The sequence below is a fragment of the Prionailurus viverrinus genome, chromosome B1, assembly GCF_022837055.1.
Source record: "Prionailurus viverrinus isolate Anna chromosome B1, UM_Priviv_1.0, whole genome shotgun sequence".
NCBI classification, from domain to species: domain Eukaryota; kingdom Metazoa; phylum Chordata; class Mammalia; order Carnivora; family Felidae; genus Prionailurus; species Prionailurus viverrinus.
Window position 1 is genome coordinate 110,570,768 of NC_062564.1, and position 26,798 is coordinate 110,597,565.

Here is a 26,798-nt window from a genome sequence, read left to right on the forward strand (position 1 = left end):
TTTTTCAGTGTGGCCAGAAACAACATCTTCCTTGGTCCTGGTGACCTTGGAAGAAGGGAAGATAAAAGCACATGTATGCGTGTCTGTTGTTTCAATAGGTACCTGTGTCTTTTGTGTGAAATTTTTGTCTGCTTACTACTAAGTAAGCTATCTATATAGTACTTCCACAAATTGTAATTTTCCCATTCATTTTTTAACCTCAATTAATTAACGGGCAGCGTTTTAGGCATCATGGCATTTTCTCATAACACAAACATAAGAATAATAGTCTTTATTGTAGAGATACTGGAAGACCAGAGGCTACTTCTCAAAGCCATCTATGGTTTCCTTTTTTATAATTCAAAGGGCCATCATCCTCTCTCACAGTCACTTAAATCATGCAAAGTTTGAGTTTTTGTTGTCTGCTTTACCTGATAAGAGTAGATTCTTCATTCACCTACTACTAAAACAAAAAGTACATTTTTACCTTATATTTGTTTGCTTAAAGTGTTTACCAATGGTATCTGAAATCCAACCTTTTGAATCAAAAACAGATCCACAACAACTGGAATTTCGGGGTAATGTGAAATCTTCTTGGGCAAATGGCTTCCTAATGATTATAGAATTATTAAGTACAGATTATTTTAAAGTATTTAAGGGTAAGAAGAAAAAGCAACGAATCCTTACCATATGAAACAAACCCCAATATATTCATGTGCAAAAGCCAAAGTGCTTAATTTGAGGCTAAGCCTGGGACTTCAGAGCAACAAAACTCAAAGCTTGCATGGCCTTACGTGCAGCGGCTCGAGAAAGGCAAGGTCACCATTGCCTGTTTATCATGTTTATGTTTTCCATAAGCATTCTCATTACTCAATCTTGAGATTGTTTTCATAGACAAAAGTACACAGAGAAAGCACAAAACACAAAGGGCTTACACAAACGCAGTAACCACTACAGAAAGCTTAAAGAAAATGAGACACAAATCACCAAATAAAAGATATACAAAAAACTATATAAAATTTATGACATGCGTAGCACAGGGAATCCCAGTGGCTGGCAAATACCTTCAGCATGGTCATGGCCATTTTCATCAGGGATGCGTTCAATCAGAGTCTCAATGGACTCATCCCAAATGGGCCTTGTGTCAAAGATGTCCTCAGGAATTGAATGCTCGTTCTCAACAGGTGGCAGATTTTCAATTACTGAAACTTCCAGGGCACTACTACTTTCATCATCTGAAACTAATTCTTGTTCCCTTTCTGACTGGGTAAGTCTATCTACTAACTTTGAAGCCTCGTCACTAATCTCCTCAAAGAATTCTATGGAGTTCCTGTAAAGGTCAAAGAAATGCTCCTTACTTTCTTTTGTGGGGCTCACGGCCCCCTTGCAGGAAGATGTGTTGCTTTTGCTCTTAACTGGCAATCGGGATGTAAATATCTTTGGTCTTGCGGCCCCCTCTTCTGATTCTAACTCAAGCTCCTCTGCCCTCTCTCTGCTTTCTGTTTCTGCCTCAGTGTAACTTTTAGTTTTTACTGGACATTTGGTCTTTGAGTCCAAAGGACTGGCATCAGATTCAGATTTGCTTCTACTATCTGGTGCTCTGCTTGTCATGTCCTGACCCTGAGGAGCCACTGTTTTCTGGAGAGATGAATCTAGATGCGAAAGCTGCTGCTCTACTCTTTGGACAGGTGCTTTCACGGGGATTTTAGACTTTGGTTTCGTTTCATCCTCTTTACTTTCCTCATCCAGGCTGGGTAAAAAATCTTCAGAAAGGGAATTCTCATACTCCACAGATGGAGGCTCTGTGGCTGACGTGGGTATAGTCCTTACAGGAATTTTGGATTTGCTTTCAGTAGAAGGCACATTCTCCATGGGTGCAGTAGGGATTTCAATTACTGATTTCTGTTCCTCTGGGGAAGAATCAGGAGAATCATCATCCCGATCTGAATATACAGACCTAGTAACTGTGGAAAAATCTAACTGAACTTGTATGACTGGTTCAGGGGAGTCAGGGCAAGATGTATGTTTCACACTGGACTTAGGAGGCATATCCCCCATATGCATGGTGGGGAGGTCCTCAGCTCCTACAGAAGGAGCCTCTTCTGTTGATATTTCAGTGGAGGCTGAATTCCCCATGTGGGAGTTAAGTTGAGCATCTGAAGCAGGTATTTCCTCTACTTCCTCACTCAGGTCATCTGGAAGTAAGTCTGCTTCATCACTCACTGTTTCTTTTGATTCCGAGAGAGCTAGTGACTCAGCTGATGTCTCCCGTTGTGGGGGCTCAGCCGCAGGACTCCCTTCTTTCATGTCTTCAGAGAGAGTCTCTTCCCTGGATTCTTGCCCAATTTGGAAAAAGTGAAAACTTTCATCTGCATAGGACCTTTTGGTCATATCAATGGCACCACTTCGGGTCATCTCAAACAATTTTCCTTCCTGAAAGAGAAATGGATTTTGCTCACTGGTTGGAGTCCCCTCTTCAGTTGGGGTCCTTGCAGGAGTGGTGTCAGGGGTGGTGCCCTGTGACTGTCTGTCTACCATCAAACCAAATATCTTCTGCTCTTCCTCTTTCACTCGAGCTTCAAAGGCTTCATCATCCTCACGGATTTCACTCCAGGAATCAGAATCCACATCGGTTTTTGTGATGATGACTTTGCTAATTTGTTCACCAACGACTGCTGCTGTATTTGGTATAGAAGGCTCTAAAGATGAGGGGCCTTTCTCTGATTGAGGTTCCCACAAGGTGTTTTCTTGTTGGGATTCTTTTTCCATATTTTGGTTCTCAAAATTAGATTCTTCACTTGAAATAGTTCCACTGGAGGAGCTTGTTACCACTACATCTTCGACAGAGGATTTGATGGGAACAGAATACACTTCAGAAGAGTGAAAACTTGTGTGTCCTGCATCTGTTTGGGTTTTGCTTTCTTCACTGGAGAAAAAAGATTGGGAAGGAACATTTTCATAAGGGCTTATTATTTGAGGATCATAGATTTCATCAGTCTCAGCTGGGTCAGACACAGGAACATCCATGGACAATTTATCTGTTTGAGTAGTAATCGACGAGTCTTGAGTGGAATAGTCCTTTGGTGAGTTCTCAAATTCTTGGTCAGTTTTGGTGTCTTCCATTTTTGAAGAAGATGGAGAGGCGATGTCTTCATCTAATTCTTTTCCTTCAGATGCTGGACAATGAGGAAAAGAGGACAAAGATGAAGAGCTTTCACTGGGGCAATCTACTTGTAGAGATTCCACTCTAGAAACATTAAGCTCTTCTTCTTCTGTGTTTTTGTCATCAGTGTCTTGGAGAGGTAATGATTCTTTATGGATAACTAGCTGCTCATTGATTTCTCCCCCAGTGGGGCTGCGGAGACCTGAAGATACAGGAGTTACTGAGCCGCTAGGACTCCCAGCCTCACACCCATGGCCATCACAGACTTCTGGTTGATCAGCATATCTGTTCAGATCATCATAAGATGTATCTGGGCCACTGGAAGAAATGGTATGACTGTCCTCAGGTATGTGGGGTTCATGATCTTTTTCTTCCTCTGATTTACCTGATTCTTCCTGAGTATCTTCATTCATCTTGAAAGTGTATTGTTTGGAAACAATAGGCTGAAACTGTACTTCTTCAGGACTAGAATTGGAGTCTATGCTGGATGGAAGTGGGGAAGGAGGCTGCACTCGAATAACTGGCTCTGGTATGAGGCCTGAGTCAGCACCTTGTTTCAGCTGTGCCAACTCAGGTTCACTTTCTGAGGAGGAAGAAGCCTTTCTGCTCTCTGATGTTACTACCACAGGGACATTGCTTTCATCCTCTACACTCTCCATATGTTTTGGTTCATCCACACCTGCTAAACAGTCAGCATCTGGGTCAGAGGATGAAGAAGATTCTTCTTGCTTGGGTTCTTTTCTGTAGTCCCTTTTCTGCTTTGCTTCTTGTTCAAGTTCATCAAACGTTTTGATTTTGGTTACCATTTTAAACATTTCCTCTTCAGGTGTGAATCTCTTTTTCTCCCCATTTTCCAAGTCATCCTCCTCTGCACATTCATGAATTACAGCTGGTTTGGGTGTGCTTGTATCTGTGGCTTTGGGTGTAACCTCATAGCTAATTTCTTCAGAGCTGGGGGTGTCAGGAGAAAGAGGGCTCTTCCCTGAGCTCTCTACCAGTGATGTCTGCTCAAGGCTGTCATCTTCAGCACTGCCGTCCGGGTCTCGGAGCAGCCGGGACCGCATCGAGGCCACTTCCGTGAAGATTTCTGTTTTGGCTACGGCTGCAGGAAGAGGAAAGTGACTTGGGAGAACTCCAGCCTTCATCTTTGGTTCCACAGGACTGCTTTCAAGAGAGTCACGGCAAGGGGATTCTTTCAGAGGACTTGGCTCCAGAGAATCTGGAGTTTTGTGTGAGGAGTTATCCTCTAGCACAGGGCTGGCTTCCAGGGAGTCTCTGTGGCTCACTGCAAATGATTCATCAGCACCAGGGCTGAGGACCTCACTATCTCGGCTAGGGAGTGCAAGTTCTAACCCTTGGGGACTTCTAGCTACTCCCTGGGGCTTTGATTCAGCCCCTGTGCCTGTCTTTACAGAAGCATCAGGCAGTGGAGAGGACTTGGTCTCATCTGAGGGCTCGGTGGTTCTGGATTTCTGATCTTCAGTATCAGTTTGTGTCTTGTGGTCTGAACCACCATATTTAAGTTGACCCTCATCAGAGGATGCTTCCTCAGGCAATTCTTTGGGTGTTTCTTTTGCTAACACACTACAGCTGCCAAGGGAATCATCTTCTTGTTTGGGGCGTGTGTCTTTGGAAGGCTCTAGGGTGGTCTCCTTCAGCAAACACTCAGCTGAGGGCTCTGTGCCTTCAGTGACTAGAGCACCTTGCTCTTCAGAACCATCAGTAATGTCTTTTATTGAGGGATGTTCTTTTTCAGAACGAATTTCTGTTGGTGCTTCTAACTTGGTAGGTTCGCTTATTTCCCCAATTTGCTCCTCATTTTTCTTTGGTGAGAAAGAAAGGCTTTCTGGGCTTGTCTCAGGGGTCTCTGCTAGGCCCTCATGCTTGTAGCTTTCTTCTGAACTAATCTGAGGGGTCCCTTCCATCAGGCTGCCACACGGAGAACCTGCCACCCCTTCAGGCTTTAGGCTCTCAGAACTGCCATCCAAAGCACCACTTTGTAAAGACAGAGCTGGAAGAAATTCATCTTTCATGTAATCTAGTGGAAATGTTGTGTTGAAAGGACTAGTGAGCACTTGGTCTAGGTGAAGCTGTACCTCTTCAGTCTCCTCACTCATTCGGAACTGTTGGTATTTGTCATTGTCTTCCAGTTCTTGCTTAATGACATCAGAAAAGTCAGTGGAGGTCTTCCTGTCTGGGCTGATCTGGAGATCCAGGTCTCCCTGTTCATCTGCCAGCTTTTCTTTGGGGACTTCGCTCTCTTTATGGCTTTCTTCTTCTGGTGCTGACTGAACAGGTTCAGGTGTTTTGTGGCCAAGAACTTTCTCCTTCTCTACAGCTACCTCTTCTCTCTTAAGCCCTATGGAGGAAGCACGGACCACTCTTTTGGATTCGGTAACTCCCGTTACCACAAATCTCTGACCTCGTTTGGTTGTGTGACTCTCTGTTTTCTGTGTTTCTCTCTGGGTTGGCATCTGCCCCTTTTCTTTTTCTACCCGAACTTTGCCTTTTTCTTGTGGCTGCTTTTGTTTTGTGGATTTGTGCTCAAAGAGTCCAGTCTTATGTTTAGATGGGTCCTGACCTGACTGGAAAGCCTTCATCAACTCCCGAACAGACATGGTCTCCTCGATTCTTTCTGTTTTTGAGGTGGGGGATACAGGTGGTTGCTTTTCTGTTTTCCCAGAAGGTGACACAGGCAAGTGTTTCTCAGTTTTCCCAGAGGTTGATACAGGTGGATGCTTTTCCATTCTTCCAGCTGGTGATACAGGCAAGCGTTTTTCTGTTCTCCCGGGTGATACTGGGGCATGTTTCTCTGTTCTCCCAGAAGGCGATACAGGTGGGCGTTTGTCCATTTTACCTGAAGGTGAAACAGGTGGGTGTCTCTCTGTTTTTGTAGATGACACAGGGGAGTGTCTTTCAGTTTTTGTCGAGGGTGACACAGGTGAGTGTTTCTCAGTTTTACTTGATGACACAGGTGAGTGCCTTTCAGTTTTTGCAGAGGGAGACACAGGGGAGTGTTTCTCAGTTTTACTTGATGGTGATATTGGAGGATGCCTTTCAGTTTTTGTAGAGGCGGAAAGAGAAGAGTGTCTTTCTGTTTTAGAAGAGGGTGATGCTGGTCCATGCCTCTCTGACTTCGGAGAGGGTGATACAGCTGGATGTGTCCTGTGGGTTATCTTTTTTGGCACATCCTCTTTGCCTTTGACGCGGACAGGCAACTTGCTTCGACCTTTTTGTTCATCTTCCACTCGTTTCTGAAGGGCCTTTACTTTGTCCTTTATGGAACCAATGGGAGTCTCTTCTATCAAAGGTGAAGTGGCCTTTACGGTGGGAAGAGGCTCAGGGGCTAAACCGGTGTCTTCATCTAATGACTCTTCAGAACTACATTTTTTAAGTTCACTTTTTTCTGTACTACCTTGTACGCTTTCCTCTTTTTGTTTCTGTTTTTCTTTTAATTTCCTTCTCACTGGCTTCTTTATGCCCAGGCTTGGTTTGTGTTGTTTCTGTGCACTCTGTGTCTCACCTGGGGGTGCATCTTTCCCTTCATTTTCAGAGCTCCTGCCCACAGCCAGGGCCTCACATTTCTCCCCTGCTATCTCTTGAGCTGTCTGCTGTTTCTTTTCATGAGGAGACACATATGACTTTAGATCCTCAGTAAGGTAGTTCACTAGCCCAGTTGAGTCTTTCTCTACTTTTACGTCACCCTCTTTATCTATCCTAACTTCTACACATGGGTATTCGGTGATTTCTAAGGGTGCTTTTAGCCTAGCCTCCTCTATTTCCTCATCACTGACAATTACCCATTCCTCTTCCACTAATTCTTTCTCCGACTGAGACCTCGGCGCACTGCCTTCATCTCTCGTGCAGGTTCCACTTCTCAGGATTTCATTCACTTTCTCTAAGTCCTCTTTAACTCTTTCAACAATTTCAAAAGGCTCTCCTGGCTCTTCCTCAGCAGCCTTCACCAGCTCCTTCACTTTGATAGAACCTGCCCTATCAGATACATCTGTGGTCAAGATGGCGGTCATTTTGATCAAATCTTGTTTCATCTCAGAAACTTCAGAGAGCAAGTCCGGACTGGCTAGGACAGGAACTTCATTAACCAGATGACTTTTCAGGACAGATGTTTCTGTAGATTCTGTCTCATCATCTTTGATGTGAATGAAAAACATTGAAAGTAAAATGGAAATCAAAAAATATATTGGCAAATGTAATCAGGACTGAAACAACACAGTGTCTTTTCCTGTTGTGGCGGGAGGGACAACAAAATGGGCTGGGAATGGTGGATCCACAAGGTCTCAGGATACAAAAGCAAAGCAAGGCTAACGGAAAAAAAAAACTGAAAAGGAAAAATGAGCAGGAAATAACTTGCTTAATTTTCTCACTTGTAGCACATTCACACATACAACAAAGCTGTAACAAATAGCCAAGACAGACATACACACACACACACACACACACACACACACACACCCCATCACAGATCACAACAAAGAACGAACGCAGTGAAATTACACAGAGGTATCTCAAGATTGTTCAGATGTTACAGATCAATGTTGAAAAAAATATAAACATGGGAAAAAAAGGAAAAAAGCATTAGAAATTGCAGAAAGTTGATTTCCTCTAGGAGAAAGCCAGTAGTAGCAAACTCAGAATGCCTTCTAATGATGTATATGTGTTTTTTAATCATATAAAAAATAAGGAAATCAGTATGTTTTGTTCTGCCAATATACAATGACTATATTGAAGATATCTGAATCAGCTGCAAACCGGCATTTCATCTAAGGGAAATTCACACCTAACAATGAAACAAATGGTCTGGTGCTAAGAGGCATGGTCCTTTCCTTGGAGCAACCTCCTGGTTTAGACACATAACAGACAGACCAAGGAGGGAAAAAAGGAAAGGAAAGGAAAACAAGAAAACAACCAAACAACAACTGTGATTAAACATATATGTGAGTCCAAAGTTAAAATGTGATGCATGGCAATCCAAATCAGAGACAGTCACACAGGACACACGCACAGTTTATGTAAGCCAAGTTATTTCCATGCAAAGCAAAGGTGGAGAAAAACTGATGGCCAAGGTGGCCTTGCTGAAATGCACGGGCAGGAGGATGGGTTGGAAATTAGAACAAGTATGTAAAACGTTACTGTGGTGAGGCGTATTTAATTCCACACAAGTCTGTACCTAAGGTGCTGAGTGTCTTATATTTGAGGTATAGGTAGTGGGGACCTGCACCCATTCACAGCAAAAAAGGAAAACTCAAACTCGTTTAGGATTTGCTCTTGAAAAGAATTGGGAAAGTGTCTCTTCAATAGAACCCTTCTTTAGAGATTATTTTACACCTAGATGAAGATCATTTAATGATTGTCTTTAAACTAAAAGAAAACCAAACACGAGTCTATATTTAAGCTTTAAAATATATTTATAACACCTAGAACCTGGGTCATCATAGCAACACAGTAACTTTTTTTTCCTTTTTTAAATGACTGAGCGGTGGGGGGAGGGGGGTGTATTAAATTTTAACTTCTACTAGCTAGCATTCAAGGAACAAAAGAAAAGGCCATTTAAATAAACCTAGTAGCCCTGAAGAAGAAAGCAAGATAATAAAACAAAATCTCTTTTTAAGAAAAGGAGTTAATTAATGCAATAATAATGTCACTTTTTTAACAAATAAAAGTGCCTTGAGAGAATCAGTACTTGTTGAGGAGACATACTCTGTGAATATGCATATATAAAGATATATTAAAATAATTTATATTGATGTAAATTTATTCAAGTATAAGCCAATGAAAACATTCAGAATTTCAAATAATCTAGTCCTGAATGTCAATTTAATATAAGAGCAAAGAGACTCAATCGAAAGTATTCCAATAACTTAGTTGTAATTTACATTGTACTAAGTCTTCAAAAAAAAAACAAAACCAAAAAACCCAGATCATTGCACAGGGTCAGATGACCACATCTGGTGGTCATTAAACATGGTTCTATGTTTCCTCCTTTTGGAATTAGCACCCTGAAATACAGTGAATAAAAATGAATTTTTAAATGAATAAACATTAAAAATTGGTATTTTTTTCCCTAAACCATTTGGGGCATAAAAACAAAAAAGAAACCTGAAAAATTCAACTTTTTCCACACAAGAAGCCAGAAACAGGCCAAAACACTAAACTGTTAATGGATTGCTACAAACCCGAAACGAGTTCTAAGACAGCTCTCTTAAGGTCTGTGAAAACCAGTTGTGTCTGTACTAAATTATGTTTGGGATTTGCACCATTATTTAAAGTTAGCCCTATAATGGCACACTGTTGTGATTAATAATTTCATCCAGGAGTTTTTGATCTTTGCATTCTTGGTTTTTTTTTTTCTTCCCCAGAAAGTTTTCACAAAAGTCCGTTAGACCTCAGCCCTAAAGAAGTCAGTTACACTTCACCACAGTAAGAGGTGCTAGGTGGTGGGGGTGGGGGGAGGGTTAGCTTTAGCTGAGAACTATTAAGACAGTATCACTTTTGCAGGTGTAGCCTACAAAAATAATGAGCCCTCTGCCCAAGTCAGTGTTGCTTGATATAAAAAGTGATACTGTCATGTCAGTGCTTAAAAAAAAAAAAATGAGATGACAATGTTATGCTAACAAATGGACAAAAACGGTAGGGTGGGTTTCTAAACAAGCATAACAGCAGTAGCAGGGTTAACAGGGGTATCAAAAGAAAGTGAATGCTTAGATGAATAATAATTGCATTTTACTGCTAATTGCTCATTAAGATATTTTTGTAATTTAACTGGCCAAGCTGCTTTTCTAAATATACATTAATGATTAATAAGGACAATATAAAAATATAATAATTATAGTGGTTAGTAATGGCAACTAGCTTGCATCTTAATTCATGCTTCTCTTTATTGTAGCCAGCTTTCAAACAAATTCAATTTTATGTAAAATCTTACTTTTTTCTGATGTCATATCGATCTGAAAGAAAAGATACACAAATTGAATGGTTACAAATTGCGTCTTGTTTCACAGCCCCTGATGTGCAAGTAAGCTCCTATTGATAATCACAGCCATGGGGAGACACCATAAACCAGAGGAAGGTCAGAGTAATTTGCTACAGTTCTTCCTGAGAGTCTCCTGGATTCTTATCATAACTTTGAAAAAACAAATCTCCTTTCTAGGCGCTATAGGTGGAAAGTACTTTTTAACATGTCGTTCCTAGGAAGATGTGATCCAGGGTGTATTTGATGTTAGAAATACATATTTATTAGGTGAAAGGCCAGGAAAAGTGCAAAATAGGGGTTAGACAGTAAGTGTCAATTTAGTTGTGAAAAAGAAGGAAAGAACAAAGAGCATGCCAGGTAATACATTCTACGGAAGTAGTTTCAGTGTCATTAATTACAAGCCAAAATTCCAAACCCTAAAAAGGATCCAGGAAACTGGATCTACTGCCCTGAACAGCTCCTGAGAATACTCAATAGAGAAATCGTAAACCTAACACAAGAAACTCACTTAAACACAGCAAAAATGGTTTGAGGGGCACCTGGGTGGCTCAGTCGGTTAAATGTCCGACTTCGGCTCAGGTCATGATCTCACAGTTTGTGGGGTCAAGCCCCACGTCAGGCTCTGAGCCATCAGCCCGGAGTTGAGCTGAGCCTGGAACCTGCTTCAGATGCTGTCTCTCCCTCTCTCTCTGCCCCTCCCCCACTTGGGCGCGCGCATGTGCACGCTCGCGCTCTCTATCTCTCTCCCAAATAAACGTTAAAAAACATGGTTTTAAAACTGCATTGCTCTTCTAAGAAGGTGTGTAGGTACCATTTTGAACAGCTCTGGTGATAGAAGCACCAAGTGCAGGAGGGAAACAGAATATGTGAGCCAAAAGGGTGACTCTCCAGTTGAGAGAAAGGATGACATCAGTCTTGTTGCAGTGTACTATGTATATGGTTACACACGGTGGGACCATGAGTCTATAATCACCCCTCTTGTCCTGCTCCACTGCCAGAGTAGGAGGAAAAGTGAATTCAGGGGGATCCTCTGCACTGACAAGGCCTTACATTTTGGGCTGGTGAGTACAAGAGTATTTATTATATTTTTCTTTATGCTTTTGTATTCCAAATCCATCAGACTAACATTAAAAATATAAAACTAGTATTATTGAAAACATTTATGTGCAATTATTAACAACTGCATTTGTCTATCTTAGAAACAGGAACCAGCATGTAAATAGGAAAGGAGAAGGTATTTCCCAATGATTTCTTTCGTTTCTATGTAATGTTTGGGCACCTTCAAATCTTTATAAGGAAAACAAACACACATGTGCCTGAAGAGGTCTAATTCAAATGGTTCTTTATTCAAGGTAACCTCTCTAAGACTCGCTTTCTTCACCTATGATATAGCATCTATGATATGACAGCATAGCCCTCACAGGGCAATTGTGAGACATTAGTGCTTATGAGGTACGTGGAGCACTTAATAAAGAATCTATTTTATGAGAAATGCTCATTATTAGTAGAGATCTGCATTATAATATTATAGGCTAATGGTTGAGCTATACACTCAAAACTTATAGTTTCTGGTCTCAGTGGTTCTCAAACTTTGTGGTCCTAAGGCTCCTTTACACTCCTAAAAAGGGACTGAACTTTGTTTATGTTTGATATACACAAGTAAATATCTGTTTCATACATTAAAACTGAGAAAATGCTAGAACCCAAATATACACAAGCAATATGCCAGAGTCAGAGTGATGATATCATCATATGTAATGCAGTCCCCCGGAAGGCTCCTCCACAGCTTATGGAGATATGGGAAATAAAAGGCAAATAATGTCTCAGTAGCATTAAAAACAAGTTTTGACCCCCAGACATCTCCAGATCAACCTTTGAGAAATGAAATAATAGTCTGACCTTCAGTAGTTGGTAGGGAAACATATATTACTGCACAGAGACAGGGTAACAATTTACAGGGGAACGCTTTACTATTCTTTGAATTGAGTCTACGAGATGAGATGAGAAAACAGAGGCTCAGAGAGGTTAAGAAAAACCCTGACCCTTCAATTACTAACAACTGTATAACCCTTCTTAGAACACAGGTTAACTACATGTTCTTCTTAATGGTTAGAGCAAATACAGCCATCAACAAGCAACAGTGTCATATAATTACCTCTTCCTCCTGTTCTTGATCTGACTCTGATTCCTTGCCGCCCCAAGATGCCATGCAAGATAGAAAAAAGAGCAGAAAGAGTAGACAGTATTTAGAAGAAAAGAAAAGATTTAATATGGTGCCAACAAACATCAACAGGCAAGCATACAGACAGCATACTTTTTTTTTTTCTAAGAGCTTATAGAAGACAGGCACAAAAATTTAAAAAAGGATTGATTTAAATGCCAAAGTCTGTAGATTGAAGAGGCAAAAGAACCAACATTATATGCTAATTTATTAGTCAAAGACACTAAAATTATAAATATATTCATTTCAGATACTAGGTTACTAGCAGCCTTAAGGCTTGACATTTAATGGATTTGATGCCCATGTCTACAGAAATGATGATGAATATCCCAGTCATTACAGACGCTGGCTGAAAATCTTAAAAGCCACAAAAAAACATACGGTGAATATATTTTGAATATACAGGTAATATTTAGAAGTTCTATTATAATAAGGAACTACTAAATTCTAAAGTATATCTGAAGTGTACAATGTCGGCATTATTTTCCTTTTTGCTTTGAGCTGCTAAATGGAAAGCTGTCCTGGACCATCACAGCATTAATAATATGTACTGACTTAGAAATACAGTGTAACAATACAGGAAATTCTTTCTTTCATCGCACATTGAAGCTCACTGAAATCGGAGACAAAGTTCATTCATCTTTATATGTCACGCAGGTGGACTGCACAGCAGTATGTATGTTGTTAAGGTTCTTATATGGCATTCTGTTTCAGTGACTTACAAATCTATAAACCGAAAGTATATTTCGCATCAACTGGAGTGAGATTAGATTATGCTCATTTGGATGGATACACCTATTGCTCTGTTCTAATTACTGGAATAACATGTAAGTTTACATATACAGATAATGTTTCGTTTTTATCACAGAATCAGAATTTGCAATATTAAAACATGATGCTATGAGTTTTTCTCTATGTGACTCATCTCTATTTATAAGAACAACTGGTTAAGAAAAATAGACCATCATGGGTTAAAAAGAAGTGTAGAAAATGCTTTTTTTGTGGAGTCAAGATTTAGGGTTTTAAATGTATTTCTACTTCTCCTCCAAGTCTCACCTGCCACTACTCACCCTCCACCCCAACCTCTAGTACACACTCTGATGACCTGCTGCAGCCCCCTATAGGCTGCCACATGCGAGCTTTCTATGGAAAAGATACTGGTTAAAATCGTTCTAAGTAATCAAATAAAGTTATCCCCGACATTTAATTCATTCGGTTGTCATTTTCAACTTGATCAGAGTAAGCAAGGAATTCTGTAATGGTGAGAGGTTTAAATAGAAAGTAATATCTGGCGGGGTGCCTGGGTGGCTCAGTCAGTTAAATGTCCTACTCTTGATTTCAGTTCAGGTTGTGATCTCACAGTTGTCAGATCGAGTCCTGTGTCTGGCTCCACACTGAGCGTGGAGGCTGCTTAGAATTCATTCATTCATTCATTCATTCATTCATTCTCTCTCTCTCTCTCTCTCTCCACCCCCCCAACCCTCAAAATAAATAAATAAACATCTTTTAAAAATGACTGTTATATGTGCTTGCATTCAGTGCTTTTGCTTTTATTTATTTTAAAGGATTTGAAAATTAAATCCTATACAGACTGAAGCGCACTACAGCAGATTTGACAATACCTTTGTATAAATTGGCAGGGTGATGTTTAAGTTGCAAATAGCTTGATGCACCAGGCCTCTTGTGGATTTGGGCTCTTTCATAAATGATAGTCGCCCGCAAGGTTCCTGAGTCGTATCACGTACCTTGAAGGAAAAAGGCATACATGCTTCATCCAGATATGATGTATATAATTTATTTTAATTAGAGGATACTCAAAAGAATCAGGAAGAAATAAATTCATTGATAATGCCAAGGATTTAGAGGCGTTCCTTTCTTTTGCTATTATCATTTAGAATGACTTTAAAAAAATCATTCGGCTTTTAAAAAATTGCTGTAAGATATACATAACATAAAATTTACCACGTCCATTTTTACACTTACCATTTTTAAGTGTTCAATTTAGTGGCATTAAGCACATTCACAAACTTGTGCAATCATCACTACTATGCAGAATTTTCCATGATCCCAAACAGAAACTCTGTACCCATTAAGCAAGAACTCCCCATTCTCCTCTTGCCAACCCTCAGTCACCTCTATTCTACTTTCTGTCTCTATCAGTTTGCCTCTTCCAGGTACCTTGAATAGACAGTTATACAATACAAAGGATAGAGTTATCCTTTTGATTCTAGGTTATTTTACCTAGCGTGATATTTTCAAGGTTCAATCATATTGCAACATATATCAAAGTTTCATTCTTTAAAAAAATTGTGTTAAAATATACATAATATAAAACTTACCATTTCAACCATTTTTACACACACAGTTTTTAGTGGCATTAAATACATTCACATGGTTGTCCAACCATCACCCCCATTCATCTTTGGAACTTTTTCATCTTCACAAACTGAAACCCTGTTTGCATTAAACAATAGCTTCCCATTCCTCCCTTGCCTCCCTCCCCTGGCAACTACTATCCTGTTTTCTGACTCTATGCATGTGACCACTCTAGGTACCTCATTCATGTAAGTGGAAACATTGAATATTTGTCCCCTTGTGTCTGGCTAATTTCACTTAGGATATATCCTCGAGGTTCCTCCATGCTATAGCTTATATCAGAATTTCATTCCTTATTAAGGGTGAATAATATTCCTTTGTATGTGTATATACCGTATTTCATTTATCCATTCACCTGTCAATGGAAATTTGGGATGTTTCCACCTTTTGGCTGTTATGAATAATGCTCTTATGAACACTGCTGTGCAAGTGACTGTTTGAGTCCCCGCTTTCAGTTCTCTTGGGTATACACCTAGAAGTTGAATTGCTGGACCATGTGCTAACCTATGTTTAAATTTTTGAGGAATCATCAAACTGTTTTCCACAGTGGCTACATCATTTTGTATTCCCACCGGCAATAATCAAGGTTCCCATTTCTCCACATCCTGCCAACATGTGTTAGTTATTTCATTTTTTTCTTCAACATTGTTTTTTTTTTTTTTTTTTTGGGACAGAGAGAGACAGAGCATGAACGGGGGAGGGGCAGAGAGAGAGGGAGACACAGAATCGGAAACAGGCTCCAGGCTCCGAGCCATCAGCCCAGAGCCTGACGCGGGGCTCGAACTCACGGACCGCGAGATCGTGACCTGGCTGAAGTCAGACGCTTAACCAACTGCGCCACCCAGGCGCCCCAGTTATTTCATTTTTTAACAATGTCAAACCTAATGGGTACAAAGTGGTATCTCATTGTGGTTTCAATTTGAATTTCGTTAAGCTGTTGAGGATCTTTTCATATGCTTATTGGCCATCCATATAACTTCTTTGGAGAAATGTCTAAGTCCTTTGCTGATTTCTGTATTTGGTTGTTTATAGAATGACTTTTGCACATCAACAATACCAAGTATTAGCTTAGTTATACACCCATTTGCGTTAAATGGATCCATTACCACTCGGCAGTTATAGCTTAATGTGATGATCTACAGAACTTATCTTTAAGCAGGCAAAACAAACCAGAAATGGCACAACAAAAGACTCAGAGGAGATTTGGGGAAAGCTTAATAGATTTTTTAAAAAGTTAAAAGAGGTGTACTGACATATACTTGGAAAATAATAAGGGATTAAAATAAGTCACTGCTGACAAACTGTTTGGAATTAGTAGTCTAAAGTCAGTGTAATAAAAACTGATGGAGACCAGCTTCTATCTTGTGAGGACTGAACATTATTAGGACTTCTAGAACAGTGAAATACACTGAGAAATAAGAAAAAAATGAGTGACTGGAGAAATAGATAACAGAATTATTACTTCCTTTTAATTTCATGAATCTCTCCATCACACATTTTTGTCCCTCTTTATAATTGGACTCTAGAATGAAATGTGTGTCCATTAAGGCCAAATTCCTAACTTGGATTAACGTTCTTAAACAGAGACAACAGATTCATGGTGTACTGAAGTGTCTCCATAAACGTTTGCTGGATGAATTTTTGAAAATATATCCAATTCACAGCTCTATCTGGGATAATTTCTTACTAGATTAAGTGAGACCCTGGGTCCTTTGAGAGCTTCTATTACAAAATATTGTCACTTAGAACTCTTTTGGTCTCCACATTAATGATATTCATGCATCTTTAAAAATTAAGCATAAATATTTAAAAGAAATATAGTAAAAAAGAAGAAAGAGACTTCTTTCAAAATTTGGGAAAAATGGCCAGTTTTTCTAAATAACGAATTGGCTATCTGTCCTAATTCTCAGCCTTATGAATTTGAACCTCAAAAATAAAAGTGTTTGGTTTTAGAGGACTTTAAAGTTTCATAGATATGGTTTAAAAAAATTACTGGAAATCATTGAAAAGCAAATATTATCTCCTCCTAAAGGAAATCAAATCCTTACTTGATCTCAAATAAAAGGCGTTACAAAATTTCATGAATATATTACCTTGACAAAGAGAGGAAGTCGGTTTTCTTTAAAGGCAAAAAAACTGAATATATGATGTTGGCCACTCTTGGTTAATGGCACCAGGTTGCCAAAACAATCCACATAGATTGGTTTTCCTTCTAGTACCTGATGAAAACAGAGAAAAATAACATAGAGTATAATAGCTATAATTATCACGTGTTATTTACATAAAAAAAGTGGTGATGCTACTTGGACCATGAAAATTCTTAAAATACACATATATAATCTTTAAATTGCTGACTGACATTTTTGTCTTATCGGTGACAAAGCATGTGTTAGTACCCCCTTCCTCTTCTTACTGGTATAGGAATTACAGGAATCTTCAAATGCATGGTGGCAGTTTTAATGTTTTCGTTTCTAATAGTTTCATGTTACCCCTCCAAAACTAATATCTCTTTAAGTCCCACATTTGAATTTCTGACTGGGTAATTTTTGACATCACAATGAATCAGGTTACTTGACTTCAAAATCCAAAGGCCCACTGGTAGAACAAAATCCAAAATAAGAAAAAGTAATGTAGAAAAGTCCTGGATATGGTACTTTCACATTTACACAAAGGATATACTTCCCAACTGCTTTCTTTACTATTAAACAATAATAGGAAACAACAAGGAAAGATAAAGACATCTAAACTATTACAGTCAGTTATATACTTTACCAATAACTCATAATTTTTCCCAAAATAATCTTTAACAGAGTCCATTTATCTACCTATACACACTGAGACTGTCCCTATACCCAAACAGGTTAAGAATGGCTGATTTTGGACCTTGACCTTCTAACTGATCAAAATGTGGATTGGTCTTTTTTTTTATAGCTCTATTTATTAAATACTATTTTAAATATAATATATTAGTAAGGGTATAAACACCATGTCAATACAAATTATTTTTGTAAATACAGTACCTCTACATCCCTGCTTCTGGCCACCTCAGCAAAATTTTCTTGTTGTTCAAGGGTCTTATCCACCTTATCATCAGTCATGCAGAAACATCTCAACCTGGCTTCAATGGGGTCATGTGACTTGGCAAACACAACAAATTTGGCCATATATGGTACACAGATAATTTCTCTATACACTTGTGATGCAAAGGTAACAGATTCCTGGATTTGCCGACAATCTATCAGCCAGAACCTACAAAAGGAAATAAGGTAAGTTATTTGAAATTTAAAGTACAGCAGTTGAAAAACAACAACAGCAACAACAACAATCCCTTCACTGTGATCAAAACAGTCACTAAATGTTTCTTGGAAAAAGAAGGGAGTGAAGAGGGAGATGATAAGAGAAACTAAAAGGAAAGAAAGAAAGTGGGAAAGGTAGAAAGATGGGAAGGAGCGAGGGAGTTCAGGGGAAGAGAGAAAGATCAGGTGTTTAAAATCAGCTATCAAACGCAGTATTTGTGATTTTCTTCCATAGAGACTCTTCTGAGTATTCAATCTTCTCAACTCTATCTCAGCACTTTAGAATCTTCTAGCATGTGAATTCAGTATCAGACATTATGACAAGTATCTCACTGAATAAGAATGTCTATTTCCTTGATTCCCTTTCCTATTCTTTGTTTCGTTTCCTGAAACTCTTTTCAATAATATCTACACAGCTTTTTTTCATCATTCTTTTCCAGTAACCTCTCCAGACACCAAGGTTGGTAAAACCATTTTAAACAATTTGCTTTTGCTCCAGAACTTCTAAATATTGAATATAATTCATAGAAGAAATTATTTGCTTGTCACCAATTTATGAGTTCTAACCCCAACTAAGTCTGTGACATTGCCTGGCAACTTTCTCCTCGGATATCATTTTATTCAGTATACTAACTTTGCTAAGCTTTTAGCAAAGCTTGAGCCCCCCTGCCCCTCATCTGAGGCCCTAAGAAAGACAACTTCACTGAAAAAGAGGTCATTGATGGACATTTTCCCAATCTGCTATGTATACACTTTCAAAGGTTGTTCCACATCCTCTTGCTCTGAAACGTTTCCTCAACAATGATCACCTTCCTCCTCTTGGCTCATTTCCCATAATCTTTCAACATTCCTGAGATTTCCCTATCGTCTTGGCCTCTCTTTTCTTCAAGTTCTTGATCCATCTCTTTTCTTTTTTTACTGGCTTTGGTAAAATATATATAACGGAAAATTTACCATTTTAACCATTTTTAAGTGTAACCATACTTAGGTGTAACCATTAAATACACTTACAATACCAACTGCTTAGTCTATCCCACAAGGCCTTCTATAAACAATGCACAATCCAGCATTACTTCGGAATTATAGATTACCTGGATCATTGTTGCAACCCCCCAGGACGCTTTTGCATTCTATCTTGGCATCTTTGCTCATGTTACTCTCTTTTCCACTTTCCCAATCTGCTTATTGGGTTCCTACATGTCTCATGAGTTACCTCTTCTTGGACATCCTCTACATCCCAATGCAAACACCCTCTGCTGAATTCTTTAGTAACTCTGGTGGACCTCTCATTCAAAACTTGCCATTGTCTTGCATTAGAGTGGCAGAGCATACTGACAGAGAGCTCGAGACTCAGTAGATGAACCTGAGTGGCTGAGACTATAAACATGGGCCATCAAACCCAGGTATTGCTGTGCACTGTTACTGAGCTATTCATGAATTTCTATTTTTTCGTTTCCCCACTAAATAGAAATTTAAGTTTTAACCACTCTCAACTTTAGTTTTCTCATCGGTAAAATGGACACAATACCTCTTGTTCTATTTAAGTCACACAGTTGTTGTAGTTGTCAAATTAAATAAATGGGAAAATGCTTAGCAATCCACTAATCCCAATGCAAATGAGAACTAAATAAACTGACTCTTGTGTGCATGACATAAAATTAGATAGCTTCAGCTTTTAAAAGATGTGTGATATGTAAATGGATAAGACATGGGTAATGGGTAAATATGTTAGTGTGTTAGAAGGCATAAGGGTCACTGAAACCTCTAAACCACTTAAGCCAGCCATGGCCTGCTTTGTGTTTTTATTACTCTGTTGGAAAAAGTAGTTCAGGCTATTTTTTGACAGCAGGAAATTTATCTTTCCTAAGACCTTTAGGACTGGAAAAATCAGTGGTGGCTGCTAAAACCAAAGTCAAGGTCATACAGTCAAAGCCGACAATCACTTATCTTTCTTAGATTTTAATTTGACTGGTTGTCCTTTGTTATTGTATCATCACTATTATATTTGCTGGCAGGTCTAGTTTAAAATCTGAACATGCAGATGATCTTTAAAAGCAAACCAAAAAGATGTACTTTTAAAGGATGTAAGAAACTAAAAACAAAAGACAATGGGGAGGGGCAATATCATAGTGGGCTTTTCTGGGCTGCATAACCATACCTGGCAGACACATTGGTTGTAAAGGAAACACATTCATTGACAAATGTTAATGGCGTAGTTCCTGTAATATCTTCCCATTGTGCAGGGGTGGTTCCACCTGAAATAATAGGATTGTTTTTAAAAAAATTTGGGCAAAACTCCAGACTTTGAATTGTAAAATAAAGTCACTGTGGTTCTGGCTGTGTTCACCTCTTAGTCCCTCAAAATGACATATTGGAAACATGTCTAAAAACCACATGCTAAAAAATGACACACTGAAAACAAATAGCAGACACCACCTTTCGAGAAACTTAAGGGAAGTTATTTGAATAAATGCCTCAAATTACTTACCAAGTATTCTATGCTCTGACATTCTTTTTGTTTTAATGTTTCAAGTTTTTATTTAAATTCTAGCTAGCATGTAGTATAATATTAGTTTCAGAAGTAGAATTTAGTGATTTATCACTTACATATAACTCCCAGTGCTTACTTAGCACAACAGGTATGTCCTTAATATCCATAGCCTATCCCCTGCCCACCTCCCTCCATCAACCCTCAGTTTGTTCTCTATAGTTAAGATCTGACTAACACTCTGAAGCTTTTATTGTAATTGCTAGGCTTTGAATATATTTTAAATTGTAGCAGTTGATGATGTGAAAAGATACTTTGATCAACCAAGGAGCTGAATACTTTTTTAAGATAATAAAAAATCCAACTATTCTTTTATTCCTGAACTTATTTTATTTTATTTTATTTTATTTTATTTTATTTTTTATTTTAATGTTTTATTTATTTTTGAGACAGAGAGAGACAGAGCATGAGTAGGAGAGGGGCAGAGAGAGAGGGAGACACAGAATCGGAAGCAGGCTCCAGGCTCTGAGCTGTCAGCACAGAGCCCGACGCGGGGCATGACCTGATCTGAAGTCGGCTGCTTAACCGACAGAGACACCCAGGCGCCCCCATATTTTTTATTTTAACTATCATATTTTATTCATATTTTAAGAAATAAAATTACTTGGGGTACCTGGGTGCCTCAGTTGCTTAAACATCCAACTCTTGATTTCAGCTCAGGTCATGATCTCACAGATTGTGAGTTTGAGCCCTGCTTTGGATTCTCAATCTCTCTGCATTCTTCCCCTACTTTCTCTCTCTCTCTCTCTCTCTCTCTCTCTCTCTCTCTCTCTCAAAAATAAATAAACTTTTAAAAAAAGAAATAAAATTTCTTCTCAATTTGTAGTTAAAAGCTGGAAAAAAAAAAGCTTGGAAGATATTAAGAGCTCAATAAATACTGAAAGGTGGGTGAACACATGAATGAATGCTAAAGAAATGACCTCTATACATAGAAAAATCACCATGGAGGCTGAGGTGAACTTTCATTCTACTGAAAAATTAAGTTGGCATAGATAAGGATGAAAGAGTCTTAAAGCACTGCAAGAGGAATGTATGTTTGAGATGAAGAAAAATTGTGACTCTAAACTTTCTTAAAGAAGGAAATGAGTTATCATAGAAAGTTCATGGAACCTTATTCTAGTAGGCCTCTAAAATATTAATTCTTAGCAGAAGCACATAACAGAGCAAAACACAAAAATCTAAACACTTTCACATATTTTTTAATTAACAAATAAATTTAAGAAAGTGTTCAGGGGCGCCTGGGTGGCTCAGTCGGTTAAGCGTCTGACTTCAACTCAGGACACGATCTCGCGGTCTGTGAGTTCGAGCCCCGCGTTGGGCTCTGGGCTGATGGCTCAGAGCCTGGAGCCTGCTTCCGATTCTGTGTCTCCCTCTCTCTGCCCCTCCCCCGTTCATGCTCTCTCTCTGTCTCAAAAATAAATAAACGTTAAAAAAAAAGAATTAAAAAAAAAAGAAAGTGTTTAGCATAAACCCATCTGAATAACTAGATTAGGTGGCACCTAGGCCCACGTGGTATCTTCACTGGATCTTCTACAAGGTCAGGGTGTGCCACAGACACTTTTCGGTCTTACTACTTTTGCTTCCATGCCATGAATATTGCACATTATAGAGAGACTAACTGTATACCCATGGAACAAAAAGTATCAGACTGACACCCAGGAATGCTGGGTGACAACCAGAAATGGGTAATTGGGAAAGAAGTCACACGTGAAGCATGATTTCCTTCTATACTCATTATAGTCTGTGTATCTTAAAATTCTGTCATATTATTAAACTTATGGGGTAAAGTCTCAATGGTTTCCTGTCGTAAGTAGAGGAAAAACACTAATTAGAAGGGGAATTAAGAGAACAAAATAAGAGTGAACATTCCTTTCAATATGGAGGAGAAATGAAAAAAAGAAAAATTCTAACGATACCTAAACAACCAGGGATGGTTGTTATTCCTACTGACAACAGTATAAATATTTACTGAATGCCAATACCATGTGTTTATTGTTAAATAGGGAAATTAGTCAAATTATGTAGTCTTAACACAGATTATTTGTGTGGGTTTCTTTCCTCTTACCCAGTGGTGGTGGTATTTTGAGCAGAGAAAACCAATATTCTGGGAATGCCTTTCTGGAGTGTGGTAGTCATCTGAAAGCTACTACAACTTCCAATTGAAAAGGCCAAAATTCAGTTAATGATTAAAAACCTGTACTTTGTTTTTCCAAAGTTAGTTTAATAGATTAATGATAAAGACATATCAGTTCCTAGACAGAAGTTTGAACTACTGGGTATAGTTATTCAAGTGTTTGTTTTTCAGTAGATATAAGATGAAGTCTTCGATGAAGGCTTAAAGCTTGGGAGTAGAGGTATATAAATTTGGGTTTGAATTTCAACTCTGCCAAATATGTATGGTATGATCTCAGGCAAGTTATGGAACTTCACTCGGCCTTGGCTTCCTTTTGCGTAAATGGGTTTAACATTTCCTTATGGGGCCACTGTGAAGGTTAAAATGACAATGCATATAAAGTGTCCAATAGTTTGGCATATGAGCTGTATATAAATGTAATAAATATAAGTTCATTTCCTTTAGCCTTTCACATCCCTAATTAGAATGCTTTTCCTGAATTAATGCATATAACCTCACAGGTATCTTATGGCAAAGGTACTGAATATTTACAATGATCTACGTTACTTCTTTTGGAACTTTCTACTAGCATAGTCACAAGTGACTTACCTGTTATGCTGCATAGTAATCTTAAGGTTGGTGCATCTCCCCCAAAACCATTCAACATGACATCACTTGAAGCTTTGGGGACAGGAATGGTCATGGTAATTGGCTTGTGGAATTTTCTTCTTCTGGGTTCCAAAGTGACTATAGGGCTGAAGGTAGCTTTGTTGCCTAGAATCTTCTTAACCAGCTCACTGTGCATAGGTTGAGCCTTTTCAAAGAAAAAAAGTATTAAAATAAATGATATGTCATTATATATATGTCAAATTTCTTTGACATAAGTTTCTCCATGTATCACTTTTTAGCCATAAATCAGTTTGGTGACTTCAAACATGATAATTGTTAAGTTTAGTACTAAGCACTTATATAAAACTTCATGAGACCTACAATCTCTAATGGCAGCTTTTGCTCACCTGGGAATAATTTGACTTGTTACCCACTTACAGTCAAACCTTGGTTTGTGAGCATAATTCAGTCCAGAAACATGCTTGTAATCCAAAGCACTCGTATATCGAAGTGAATTTCAAGAACCATTGGCTCAGTTTTGATCATGCGACATTCAGTGTCACGTACTCCTTGTATTACAAGACACTGAGAGTTTATCAAGTTAAAATTTTTTTTTTCAATATATGAAATTTATTGTCAAATTGGTTAAAATTTATTAGAAGGGTTTGCTCATCGAGTTACTTGCAATCCAAGGTTTTACTGCATTTCCCATTTGAAAAGCTGATTTCCAATCACTACAATAAAAATCCACGTTAGGTTAACGTGTATCCAACATGGGCCTACCTGTAGGCCTACACGGATCCTCTTGGTTAGCGCCCCCTCTGGGAAGACGGCCTGCACCTGGGGCACCACTGTGCTGCTCAGCACGCCCCCCTCGGGGCCAATCAGGTTGCTGTCCTGTTTGATCCGAGACACCACTGCAAAGTACTGCGGGAAGTCGCGGGTGATGATGCGACAGATCCGTTTCTTTTCTAGGTCTTCCGGGCTATCCAGCACTGAGACAAGAAATGACCCATCTTCATAGAGCAAGGATTTCCATCCAAAAACATTCTAGCAAACTCCTTGGCACAGTTCATAGTAAACCAGTATGGCAGCAAGATGCCTTGTTTTAAATAATAGGAAAATTTAAAAAGCAAGACTACCTATCCTAACACTAGAAAAAAAAATTGCAGTCTCTCAAGACCTATTGGCATTTAGTCTGCACGTTTTATTTCTCTGTGGAAACTAGGTCTTTGCAGGGCCCTGGGAAAGGAGAGCATCCAGCTCCAGATACAGTATTGCAGCACTGCCTTTGTAAATGAGGGGTTTTGAGGGCAAACCTGAAATGGAAATGAACCTGTTCTATTCTTGGTTCACGTGAAAGAGAGGAAATTGTTTGTGGACTCCTTTTCTTTGCAAATTTCAAAGTTAGCTCAAATACCAGTTATTGTGGTTTTAAGAAGGAAGATGGCCCTTTCAGTTCTCAAGGCAATAGTGAGGGAATAAAATCTGTCTTGTAAGGGTAAGGTTTGTGTTCGCGTGTTTATTCTAGTGACATGGTTGTCTCTAAAATAGTCAGATACAAAAAAAAAAATCAGCGATTATAAATTCAGGGTTTCAATATTCTCCTGAAACCATTAACTTACCAAACATATCATCTAGTATTAGGAAGACAGGATAATGGGCTCTTTTTAAATTGCATTAGTATAGCTATGTAGGGCAACACCAAACCCAGACTGGTTTAAAATGCTGAAAATTTGCATTAAGGGAATCACTGAATTTTCAGAGATAATGGAAACTCGTTTATTTTTAGAAATCATTTGCAATCTATTATAGAGGCAGGAACAGCAATTATGTTTTTCTTGACTATTGAATATAACTAGATAGCAAAAGCCAGAAGTCCCAGGATCTAATCATGGCATCGGAAACTGATACACTGGCAAACACTAGCATATACTTACAAAAGAATGCATTTCCAAGCACAGAGAACAAAAAATACAAAAATCCCATTCTTTGTTTTAAAACAAGCTTCATACACACGTAGAGTATAATACAAGGACAAGATGCCGATGCTCATGGCAGTGTTAATGACAGGTAAATATCTCAGAAGAAAACATCCTAAACCTAAATGCAGGCAAAACAAATGTTTCCAAGGAGCAGAAAACAGCTAAATATTGCATGGAACAAGCTTTATCAGTAAAAATCCTGATCTTTTTGTCTTGCTTGGAAGATACTAACCTATGCATGTAGAGGACATTGTTTCTTTTTCCAACTACTTCTTAGATAGGGTAAGGCTGGCCCCTTTTCTTAGTCTACCTCAGCAGGATGCAGAAAGAAATATTAAAGTAGCTGCTGTCAGGCTACGCCTCCTATCCGTGAGCCATACTCAAAGCTACACATTACAAATAGCTCTACAGCTGCCTGTCCAGTTCTGTACAAAATTTGGTATGCTCTTGGCACTTGGGCAAAGAATTTGCCCTATTTGTGTGGTTACTTAAAGCGGAACACATCTCCTGGATTAGAACTGGCACTCTGTATTTGTGCAAGCTAAGGATGCCAGAGAATTAATCCATTACCTCCGGTAACACGGAACTATTTCAACCTGTGGCAAAATGGCCCAAGCGAGATTTGGGATTTACAGAGCTAAAAGCCCTAATGAAAAAATAAATTCCTTAACTATATGTGTAGGTGTATATATGAGATTCTACCCTGGCTAACTCCCTATTTGAATTAGATGTGGAAGTTTGAGTGAACTTAATTTTCCTCCTTAATAATAGAAAATTCAAAAGAAACCATATTATCCTGTAATGCACTGGTTTTGGGTTTATGTAAGTTTTCCAACAAAAAAGCTTAGCACTTTTATCAGTGTCTTAACTATATCTAAATTGTCTTGTTAGGCGTTTCAAAAAGTCATGGATTTATTATCCAGTATCAGTTCATTCTGTAATGAAACAACATCTATTCCATCTCATGTTTTAGGTTTGAATAAGGATGGAGATACGCTATATCTCCTTATTAAATGAGATATTTCCTACTGAAAGGATTTGTTTTCCTGAATATAACAGAGGTAAGAGTAGGCAAATTCATTATGCATTCCAACCCCGGAACGTACCGAATACCTGCTGTGGTTTAATAACACAAGGAACACCTATACCCAAACCCACCTCCCGTCCCCGCGCCCACATCCCTAGGTCATAAGAAAGAAATATATCATTTGAATGCTTCCACTTTAGAATTCTTTTAAAACCCTCAATATGAAGTACCTTCATCCATGCCATTAAGGATTTCATTCAATTCGTCTTCAGTGTATTCGCAGTAATGCTCTTTCCAGCTGTCCCCATTCTCACTGCGCAGGACCACCAGTTCCCTCTCCTTTCCTCGAAGGGCAGCAAAATGAGGAATCTCCACGATCACAGGCCTGACACAGTAAGGCAGAACATTCAGTGTAGACAAGAGCTGGCCAACATTAAGACAAGCACCTTGACTCTGTCTGTTGCAAAGTGACCTGGAATTGTTCTCTTTC

At 38.8% G+C, this 26,798-nt stretch overlaps 1 protein-coding gene across 11 annotated transcripts in view; it reads right to left on the minus strand.

The window, feature by feature from the left end:
• The window catches only part of ANK2 (ankyrin 2), a 273,390-nt gene that overhangs the window by 22,157 nt on the left and 224,435 nt on the right, over positions 1-26,798 (minus strand). For 5 of the 11 annotated variants that reach the window (XM_047855606.1, XM_047855602.1, XM_047855598.1 and 2 more), the window contains 9 exons: positions 26,539-26,693; positions 24,080-24,291; positions 23,297-23,501; positions 20,185-20,281; positions 17,751-17,979; positions 16,824-16,949; positions 13,977-14,099; positions 12,289-12,321; positions 10,086-10,107 (listed from right to left, as the gene is read on the minus strand). In XM_047855606.1, coding sequence (XP_047711562.1) covers positions 10,086-10,107; positions 12,289-12,321; positions 13,977-14,099; positions 16,824-16,949; positions 17,751-17,979; positions 20,185-20,281; positions 23,297-23,501; positions 24,080-24,291; positions 26,539-26,693 — 1,202 coding nt within the window. Of the gene's footprint in view, positions 1-1,043; positions 7,293-10,085; positions 10,108-12,288; positions 12,322-13,976; positions 14,100-16,823; positions 16,950-17,750; positions 17,980-20,184; positions 20,282-23,296; positions 23,502-24,079; positions 24,292-26,538; positions 26,694-26,798 lie in introns of all 11 variants that reach the window. The other 6 variants (XM_047855600.1, XM_047855604.1, XM_047855603.1 and 3 more) reach the window with 2 other exon arrangements.